At 37.9% G+C, this 10478-nt stretch overlaps 2 protein-coding genes across 5 annotated transcripts in view; both read left to right on the top strand.

Annotated features, from left to right (window-relative positions):
* LOC142351221 (metal transporter CNNM4-like) overlaps positions 1 to 10478 on the top strand; it is a 520873-nt gene that overhangs the window by 278931 nt on the left and 231464 nt on the right. The window lies entirely within an intron of this gene.
* Positions 1 to 10478, top strand: part of LOC142351222 (hexokinase-4-like) — a 319567-nt gene that overhangs the window by 278931 nt on the left and 30158 nt on the right. For 2 of the 3 annotated variants that reach the window (XM_075403356.1, XM_075403354.1), the window contains exon 2: positions 8594 to 8777. In XM_075403356.1, the coding sequence (XP_075259471.1) occupies positions 8657 to 8777 (121 nt within the window). In that variant the 5' untranslated portion in view covers positions 8594 to 8656. Of the gene's footprint in view, positions 1 to 4729; positions 4745 to 8593; positions 8778 to 10478 lie in introns of those variants that run through there. The other variant, XM_075403355.1, reaches the window with a different exon arrangement.

The raw sequence follows: 10478 nt of genomic DNA, 5'->3' as shown, positions 1-10478 counted from the left end.
AAGTTCAAGAAGTCAGGGATTGAAGGCAAATTCAAAAATCTGGAGGCGTTTGCAATAAACTTAGCCACAAAAAAGGCAAAGTCATACTGGTGATATTTTCTTACTCTGTAACAGTACAAATTTGACGTAACCAAATTAGAACTCTGTGATAGAAGCGTCCTGAGAGATGTGGTAGCAGAAGTTGTAGAAGATTTAATTCTTTTTATGTAAAGATTAAGAAAAACACACATGTATGAAATGCATGACAAATGTACAATAACACATGACAAAATGTGAGCACGAATAGTTTATATCATAAAAAATATATGTTCGGATTTTCAGGTAATTGATGAGGGAATTTGTCAGAGTTTTCAGTGGCATTTCAAATGAAAACTTTTTCAACCGAATGAGATCGTTAGCAGTTCCAGTTGCACGGATGAAGAAGTTGTCTTCTGAAGAGACCTTGCGTGCTGTAGGGACTCGAAACAGGCCATTCGATGAATATCGCGTTGGCAAAGATGCAAAAAAAGTTAAGATGTACGTCAACGGCCCCGTTGTAAAGTTTTCATAGAAAAAGAAGGTCATCTTTTTTTGAGCAAAAACAAACAGGAAATAACTGAAAAAACCTAAGCCTGAAACATATGATGATCAATGTATTATCCAACAAAAGACTTTACACTGAAAACGTTCAAAATGTAGTAGCACAGTCGAAGACGGAAAACAAACAGGAGCACCGTATTGAAATATAGGCAGGATAAGGGACTTATAAAGCAGAAGTTTCCTGTGGCCCGACAATGAAATGGGGATATTGCGCTTCAGGAAAATAAAATTTCTTTTGCATCTTTGAAGCTTTGATTCTAAATGACCTTTCAGGATAGCGTAATAGACAAAATAAAATCAAATCTTCAATTTGTTTGTTGAAAGGTAGGTAGTCAGGCCCAGGAAGAAATTAAGCAGACCCAATACGCCCTCAAAAATTAGCAGTTTTTCATTTTGATGGGCGGAAACGGAGACCATTTATATTACACCAGTTAAGTAGAGGATTGTTGTCTTTTTGCACGAGGGATACTTTTGAGATGCTGAATTTTTTCAGGTCATCAGAAAAAAGACAAAACAACTAATTGTCACATCATCCGCCATACCTTTAACGAAAAGAATGAAAAACAAATGACTGAAGAACTCCAGAAGTAAGGAAGAAGAGAGAGTTTGATAAATTTTTACACATTGAAAACGGTTCGTTAGATAAGCGTTCAAAAGGTGAAATAAACTGAGGCTGAGTCGAATCCGAAAGTCACAAACTTAGACAAATTTATTTGATAGGACAAAGAGTCAAAACTTTTTCTGGGGCCAAGTAAATAGAAATGGCAGGAGAATTGGTATCACGAGCTGTATAAGAAAAATCAAGATGATTATCATCTGACTAATTGTACTACGTGACTTCTTATTTCAATGTTGTTCACGTTGGATTTATTGCCTTATCTTTGAATAAATAAAATAAGACAATAAACTTTCAGGTAACAAAGAAAGTTGAGGGAGGATAGTAATGGAACGGTAGCTAGCAATATCATTATGTTGACCAAATTTATGTACAGGAGTAACATGTGCTATTTTCCAAAGATCAGGCAAACATTGGATTCTGAGAATCCAGAATAAGAGCTCAAAACCCAACGCACACAGAATATTCGATCATTGGTGAAGGAGGAATAGACAATAACTCATCAGCACCAGCTGCACTAGAATCATCACATGACTCCAAGAAGAGGAGAACATCAGATAAACAGAAGTCGAGGTACATCAGTTTGATGGACATTTCGTTCAAGTGATCAAGAACAGCAGAAGAACTGCTATCATTAAAGAGAGAAGAAAAAAATTTATTAAATCCTAAAGTTTTTGTCTGAATTGGTGAAAAAAGGTTCGTTTTCATTAAACTTAATTGGAGTAAACAACTAGTTGAAACCAAACCTTCTCAGCAGTTAGAAAAATTTTCGAGTTTAAGAGAGATTTATTGATCAATTGATTGATGAATAATTCTTATCATTTTCGATAGAATTGGAACTCGATAAGTTGAGTCCTCTCAAAAGGCGTTTTTTAAGATGACCAAAAAAGAAGGATCACTACTTTATTTTCCTAAAGTAGTTTCTCTTTGATTATTGAGATGACTAGCATGTGGTGAATAAAACAAGAGAGATTAAAGACGAACAGCTCGCTTCAATTTTCAATTTTATTGCATTAGTAAAACCATCAGCAATTAGGCTCTACCATAAATCAGGAAGGGTAGTTAAAACAGAATTATCAAGCGACAGGACCGTAAAATAGCTCGCAGATTAATATTGAATGAAAGAGCACTGAAGGAGGATTTTTTATAAACATTCCGAGAAAACATAATGGGGCTTCAGGGAAGTTAAGATTAGAGTAAACGGGAAATTGATCTAAGAAAAGCCGTTTCGCTACCGTAACTGATAGATTAGCATCGCTAGATAAAACAAGATCAAAGATGGTGTTACATTTATGTGAAGATTCAGCAACGAACAGAGTCAGATCTTTTTCAACGATAATTTCAAAGAAACGACATTCAAGACATGAGGATGACCAGTAGCTTGTCTAATCAATATCTGGACAATTAAAATCCGCCATAAGATAATCATCGTAATTGCAACCGTAACCAAATTGAACTAGTAACAAGTCAAAAGTGTATATTAGGACTGAATACAATCCAATAAGTAAAAATGTCCACTGGATAGTTTGATTATTTTAGCGGGTTGTAGATAAGCACAAACAGGGACAGTTAATAACAAAACACGGCTCAAAAATAGCAAAATCGAAGTCAGAAATTGTATTGTCAGCAGAATTAACGGCTGAGTAAGAGGATTGTTCAATCAGTAGGCCACTATGCTGGCAACGATCACTATTTAATTGCGCAATATCAATGAAGGGAGAAGCTGAAAACAATTCAAAGTCAACGATGACCGTATTTAAACAAATCCTGTTGAGAAACATTTAGGAGAAAGAGTTAGAAGCGCACAGTTTCAAAAGTTTGTAGCGTTTATCTAGAGTTCATTTTGATTGACAGTTTATGGGAGCTCATTTATAAGGATGTTTTCAATTGGTTGCTACGCCAACCAGCGTATTTTTGTAGTTCTATTTTTGTTTTTTCATATGAAGATCTTGTCTATCCTCGCCTTCAACTGTGTCCATATAGTAACGTTTAGCTAGAACAGCTTTTTCTAATTAGCGATCTGCAGAAATTAAAAATTTTTTGATGCAAACTGGATGTTTGAAGCTCTGTAAATAATGACTGGGGGCAAAACAGTTTTCCATAAAGTAGGACGACAACTTCTTCAAGTAGAAGAATTTTTATTGCTGTTTTGTTTCGTAATTTTGTCACGCCGCCCCATGCAAGGGCTTTTCCAGCGGCTTAGAAGCTCATATGTTGAACCAAGTGACTAACCTTCGTCGAGTCTTTCTCAACTTGTTTGAAGTATGTTGATTCTGTTTCAATTAAACCTGTAAATAAAAACTGAAATTTAGAAGAAGGCGCGGTCTTTTTGTTTCCAGTAACATTATCGCTGTATGAGGGAAGCGCGCTGGTGACCTCCTCTTTGACATTATTTTGCATGGTAAGAATTGAGTTTTTAATGAGTTAAGTTACCAATTCAGAGATAGAAGAGGACAATTTAGATTGGAATTCAGCAAAGAAAAAAGTCAACTTATCTTCAGTTTAGGTAAAAAAGCAGATTTTGCGATCAGCCAGACAGACATTGCATATCCATTGAACTTTTGTTTTATATCCCAGCCAGCTTACTTCTTCTACAGATAGCGAGACAGTCCCCATGAAACCATTTGTGACATGAGGAACACCCGATCCCGTCTTGGTCAGTAACCTTGACTATCTTTGTGGAGGCTCCACATTTGACAGAGGACTTTGAATTAAGCGGGTAGATCGTGGAAGATTAACCATTCGTTTATATAAAACTTTAATTAGCATCCCACCCAAATTTCCTCAACCTCTTCATCAAGCGAGGCACCCATAGTTGACCATGCTTTACCTCGCCAAAGGGTGGATACACACACCTTAGACACTGTCGATTCCCTGACAAATTTTGTCGACGAATTATGCGATGATCTAGACTTTGATAGCTTAAGACTTTGAAAAGTAGAATCTTTCGCTAAAGTTAAAGCACAACAGCAAAACTAGAAATCAGAGCAAACGACCTTTTGTAGAACAGGTCTCAGATACGTTTTCTGATAAGATATTCAGCCCTCATGCAAAAAGCTGTCGAAAATTATATAAAAAATCCTACGAATATCAGGAGTAATTATAATATGAACAGCAAATCAGATGTCGAGAAGAGATCTTTTAGTTCCCTAATTTTCTTCTCTACTGTAGGCGCAGGTCCTTTTGCTTCCAAATTAATGACGCTAAGTGAAGGTAAGCTGCGACAGAAAGATTCGGAACGCAATGCCAGCATCAACACAGACATATAGACCAAGATAAGCTTTGCACTGATGCGAAGCTCAATCATAAGCACCCAAGGATCTCGCATACTGGTGACGCATATTTGTCGGCTCATCCATTTGAGCAGTAAGTGGGGAAGGGAGATTTCTACTCAAGGAGAGAAGTGATTCTCAACTGTTGTGTTTTCTTTAATGCAATCAAACCGTTCACAAATCTAGTGAATTTATCACTGTTACGTATAATATGCAGTAGATGTTACTGGGATGTTGATTAATTAGAGTAATTGTTGTGAATAACTTATTAAATAGATTTGTTATGATATTCACAATGTTGATTCTCAACGCCTGACGCCCACACATGGCACTGTTAACTTGAGCATTGCAAAACCCCTCCCATCTTTGAAAGGTTGCATTGTTGATGAATCTGATTGTTATTTTCAATCAAAGCCGAAACTGATATTCTTTGTTGAAAATTTTCTTAATATCTTGTTTTGTTCTCCCCTTTTTTTTGTTAGGAGCACATGAGCCAATTCAAACCCCAATGGTAGCCAAGTTGAGCCAATTTATTCGATTCTCTTGAGCCGAAACTGATATTCTTTGCTGAAAATTTTCTTAATATCTTGTTTTGTTCTCCCCATTTTTTCTTAGGAGCACATGAGCCAATTTAAACCCCAACGGTAGCCAAGTTGGTCTAAGAGGCTTCATCTGGGTACGTCAAGAAAAAAGCACTTGGATCCTGGAACCGTGCAATTTAGTGTTAATTCCTACAGATATGCCATCCTGAAGGATCTGTTCAAGCTCATCTCACAATACCCCTCACAAAAACTCAAAAGCTTTGTTAATATTGCTGGTTTCTTGATAATCGAATACTCCCCAACAGTTTGCTAATGATTGGCAGTGTTTTATAGATATAATGAATAAAAATTTCAATCTCTCAACTGTTATTTAGCTAAAAACAATTCTTTCAGTTTACGTAACCCTACATCAATACGAAGTTATTTGCTCTAAATAATAATGCAATTTGAGCTTTTTAACTTTCTTTCTTGTGTAATCACCCTTAAGTTTTACAACATCTATGACTTAACATTCTTCTCTAGAGATGTGTACTTTTCTTATACTTTGGCAATCAGTCATCAGCTCGGATGCTTCATTACTCGATTTCTACTTTTGCTCCTTACTAAGCTCGTTTTCCTCTCTCACAATGTTCCAGGACCGTGGATAAGATACTTTGCTCTACCCTTTTCATGATGAAAAAAAAGCAGTCATTGTAATATTCTTCTGAGGTACGCGAGTGTTTGCTGCAATGCTTGCAGCCGGCTGCATGTAAGGTGCAATGGTTTGACCGCCCTCCCGGGTTTCAATGTCCGTGATGTATTTCAAAAGCAGCACGTGATGATTGCATCGTTCCCACCACAGCCCTGCCCACTGACATCCATACCAAAACTCAAGACCACGCAACCCTTTACCCCCAAATGAAACTCAGGTTGTTGCAGATGATGCCAATGATGGACCCATAGTCGCAAAAGCCCTTCATAATGTAGCGGAAGAAAACAAAAATATTTACGAAACGTTCTGGTATACACTGCCAGGAAACGCCGATATGATTTACAGAATCCATAGTGAGATCTGTCGTTGTCGCGCAAATTTCGGAATACTGAACAGAACTTAAGCAGGGCAAAAGTTTGTTCAATGCTTTCCTGGAATTCTTAATTAATTGGCAGAAAGGGACATTTATGAAGAAATTTTTTTAAAGGTTGCCGCTATCTTCACCCAACTGGTTCTCCCTTAAGTGAAATCGACCAATGACTTGTCAGTTACCAAGAATCTTGCCTACAACTATATAGACAAGGAGACCTCGACGAGTTTCTTCTCGAAGCTGGAGCTCTGCAGTATCAACTTCGAAAGAACCCGTAAACATGACAAAATTGTTGAAGTGAGACAGTTCAACAACTTCATGGACACTGAAATCGAACGCCATCAAGTATCTCACTGGTGAAATTTTGTCCGGGATATTGTCATCAAAGGATACAATTAACAATAAAACTGTATATGAGTTACTCATAGAGAAACATCCGACTCCTTTCCAAGTGTAGCTCAATTACATAGTTACCAAAAACAAGTTTGAGTCAACACCGTATCAGCCCGCAAACTTCGAAAACACAGGCCGATCGGCAGCTAAAAAAGCAGCCTTGAACACACGTGCTAGCCACGGACCATCCGGTTTAAACGCAAACGAGTGACAAAACGGTACTAAAAATTACGGTTAGTCTGGCAACTGAAAAATGTCTTAAAAACCTGTGGAAGCGAACAATGCATGCAGACTAAACCCCCTAAACAAAAACCCCTGTGATCAACCTATTAGCGTGGGAGAAGTTCTACGTCACATCGAAGGCGAATGCGTCATCAAGCATATGAAAATTGACATATGCTTCATGGTTGGCAACTCCCAACTTTGCCTAGGCCAAAGTGCGCGATTGAAAACGCGATCCGTTCTCTGTCCTCGCAATATGAAAAATCTGAAAACAAAGCTGTTCTCTTAGTAGTGTCAAATAAATGCCTTTAGGTGATTCCAGCGTAACCTGGCAGTTGGAAACATCAAGAGAATTTTCACCGCCTTGAGTTTTGCTGTTCAAGACTCATATTCCGCCCCGTCCGATTTATACGTCGCAAGTAAAACACTGCAGTCACTCACTAGAGGGCACAATTCAAAGGACCCTATTGCTATGGCTATGTATGGAGTGGCCACCATGCCCTTGCTCAGGCTAGTCCAGATTACGCAAGTGACAAAAAATTGTTACGCAGACGACGGCAACGCAGTAGGAGGACGGCAACGCTTCGAAGTGTCAACTAATAATGAAAGAGGCTTCGAAGGTCAAAGATATCAGATTGTTTGAGGTGACGGCAGTTAAAATTGTTGACGGCTGACGTGTTCTAGGATCTGCAATAGGCAATCAGGAAAACTATAAGAACTTTAATGTAACCGCAGCCGGAAAGTATTCCAATTGGTTGAAAAATTTGGGGCACGTAGCAATAAACGTCCTCTCAAAACGCTTAGGCGTGCCTGTGAAGAGATGTGCAACAAAAAAATTATATTTCATGTCTAGGATAACGGCAACCTCACGTAATATCTTCACAGACGCGGAAGCCAACATACAAACGCATGTCCTAACGCCGTTTTTTGACTCTCATGTGTCTCAATCCGCACGGCGATTGTATTCCCTAGCTACCCGGGAGGGCGGACTAAACATCAAGGCGCCAATAGATTACGAAGCGGAGTATGCCGCTTCGCTGACCGCATGCGCTCCTGAGAAGAGAAGGATCTTGCAAACGCTCATCTCACCCAAGAACGCATAACGCACGACGAACGAACCGCACGCCTAAGTAAAATTCGATTGCGTAAGAAGGATCTTATTGAGAGCCTTCACACCGAGCAACGCCACGTGTTCCTGCATGAGGGACGCAGGACCGTCCGCAACGCGCACTATAAAACAACTAGCTAGCAAAATTGCTGAAAAGAAAAGCGAATCATACTCGGACGTAATAATGTACATACGCACGAGAATAAGTTTTGCTCTTCTGCGCAGCGCTTACGTTTGCCTCAGAGGGTGCGGTGGCTCCAAACAGCCGCCTGACATTGAGTTTTTGCACGGCCATAGTGCGGGAGGAGAGACTAGATTCATAAATTAACTTATATGACGCAGCTCTAAAAGAGTTATTGTGCCGTGTTTCTCTTTTACGATGCCATGAGAATGTATCTTTGAGGTAAATTTACATACGATGCTGTGATGTTTCATAGTGGGGACTCACTGTTCCGTCCATTGGGTGGATCATACCCCGTTTGTTAAATTTGGATGTTGACTACTGTCGGAACATATAATTGTATATAGGAGTTGACTTGCCATTCCGACTACCGTATAAGTGGAGACTTTCTTTCAATTGATTTTTATTAAAAAGTGTAGGGGATCAATGCTGTAAAAATGAGATTTTAAGTTGAAGTAATAATTCTTCAAATGTTTTTTACTTTTTAAAACTATGGGGTGCTAACTTAATTTGTGGTTCAGTATAGAACATGAGTGACCTCACCGAATTGACCGATTACCCTTTAAGGGGGAGACACATTCTTTTAAAGCATCCTGCTAATGTTTCTTAATTTTTCAGAACGGCCTGAAAGACTTGCCCCAGCCATTCTCAGTTAGAGTAAACTAAGCCAGACCGCTACATCATGGGTGAATTCAGATGTTACGTGCAGCTCGATGAACTGCTCTCGGACTTCGAAGTCAGTGAAAAGAAACTTCACAAAATTAAAGACTTGATGATCCAAGAGATGAACAAAGGTCTCAAAGGCAAGTAAAATGGTCTCTGGCTTTGGTTTTGATCGCAGAATTGATTCTAACAGCAAATTGCCACGTGTTTGAGGATGATTTAATCTTGATTTTGTCTGTTTGTTTTTATTATTAATCATAGCCGCTCATCTCAGAGGGCTATTATTGCGGCCATATTTCTTACAATTAAAAGAGTATTGGTCAAAATGATTTTTTGTTCATGTCAAGTTTTTGAGAAAGCGAGAAAAATAGTTGCAAAAAAAATTTTGCTAAAATTTTTTGATTACTTGCGGCTTTTTCGAAGCAGTTTTTACTATTTTTTTGGTTAAGTTTTAACTGTACGATTGGCAGATTTTTGAACATCTCAATCATATATTAGAGCTTTATATGCAATTTTGAGCTATTTTTATGAATTTGCCGTCGGAGACGCTTTTTAAGCGATTTGGTACTCTTATTCAATTTTTAGTGTCTGGGTAATATTTTTGGCTGACATTAGCTTATATGTGGCATCTAATTAGTTTTTGGGGCTTTTAATTTTGCTATTATTTTAAAATTGTTGCAGTTGAAGAAAACTGGCTAAATTTAAACAATTTTGTGCCTAATTTTTGTGCTTTGAATAGCTTTCGAAAGTTGCTGAATAGTTTTGGCTTTCAGAGTAGAATGTTTGGCTTTTTGAAGTTCAATTGTTTAGTTAGGGTCGTCTTCCAACGCATTTTGTCCTGAGGATGCTCAATGAATAGAATGGAACTGTTTCTTTAAGTGTGTTGAAAACAGTTATTGAGACCTCGCAATTTTTGGACAATATTTCAAAAAATTAATTAATTTTTTAGCTTCGTCTTCCAATTTTTTCTACTTGCTCAGTTTTCTCTCCTCTTTTGTGATGTATGTTGGTTATAATTGCCCATAATTTGATCTTCTTTTGTTGGACACAGTTAAATTTTACCAGACTATCTTCTATAATTAGGGCTTTTGGAGTCGCAAATTGTGAAAAGTTCCCCAGAAATTATTTTCGTTATCATTTTCACTGATAATTTGTTTCCTCCATTTTTTGTTTCAAATTTACTGGTATTGCGAAGCTAAAAGTCGATCCCGGAGTCACCCGATTATGGTTTTTAAGATCTGTTCACGCATTTTCATGTTTTTTGGAATCAATTTGAAGTGGTTCTGCGCCATGAAATCACTCCAATTATAAATTATAGTAAAGAAAAGCGTTGACACAAAAATTTGCTTTCTCGCTAGTGGTTTTCTCTTATGCGGTAATTTTACTTGCGTTTATATTGTTTTTGACCGGATTTTTTAGATGATTTTCTGTATTACTTCCTATCTCATTCTAATTCTGCGTTTTGTCTAGTTGATGGATACTTTCTGCATTATAGTTCAAGGCTTGTACTTATGTTTGTTGAATTCGGTGAGAAAAATTGTTTTGTTTTACCTTAGTTCATTGCTTTTTGGACAGCATTTTGATATCTTTTTGACTTCTCTGTGCTAGTTTCACTCTTCTCTGGCCAAAATGATGTTAGCAGCAGTTGCTCAGCGAAGTATTCTTTTAACAGATTTTCTAACAAGGAGGCTCGGTAATGTGCGATGGCACATAAGGTTCCGACCCCGCTCATCCACAATTTTGGCATAATTGTCTGCCAAATAAGGAACAGATAGAAAACTCCAAAAACTCAAATATTTTTCAAAAAAACATTTGGTGTATGAACGAAAAGATAGCCTCCA

Source organism: Convolutriloba macropyga, chromosome 12, assembly GCF_964194025.1.
Source record: "Convolutriloba macropyga chromosome 12, txConMacr16.3, whole genome shotgun sequence".
Taxonomy (NCBI): domain Eukaryota; kingdom Metazoa; phylum Xenacoelomorpha; order Acoela; family Convolutidae; genus Convolutriloba; species Convolutriloba macropyga.
The sequence above is the reverse complement of the archived record's forward strand: the minus strand, read 5'-3'. Positions and strand labels throughout refer to the sequence as shown.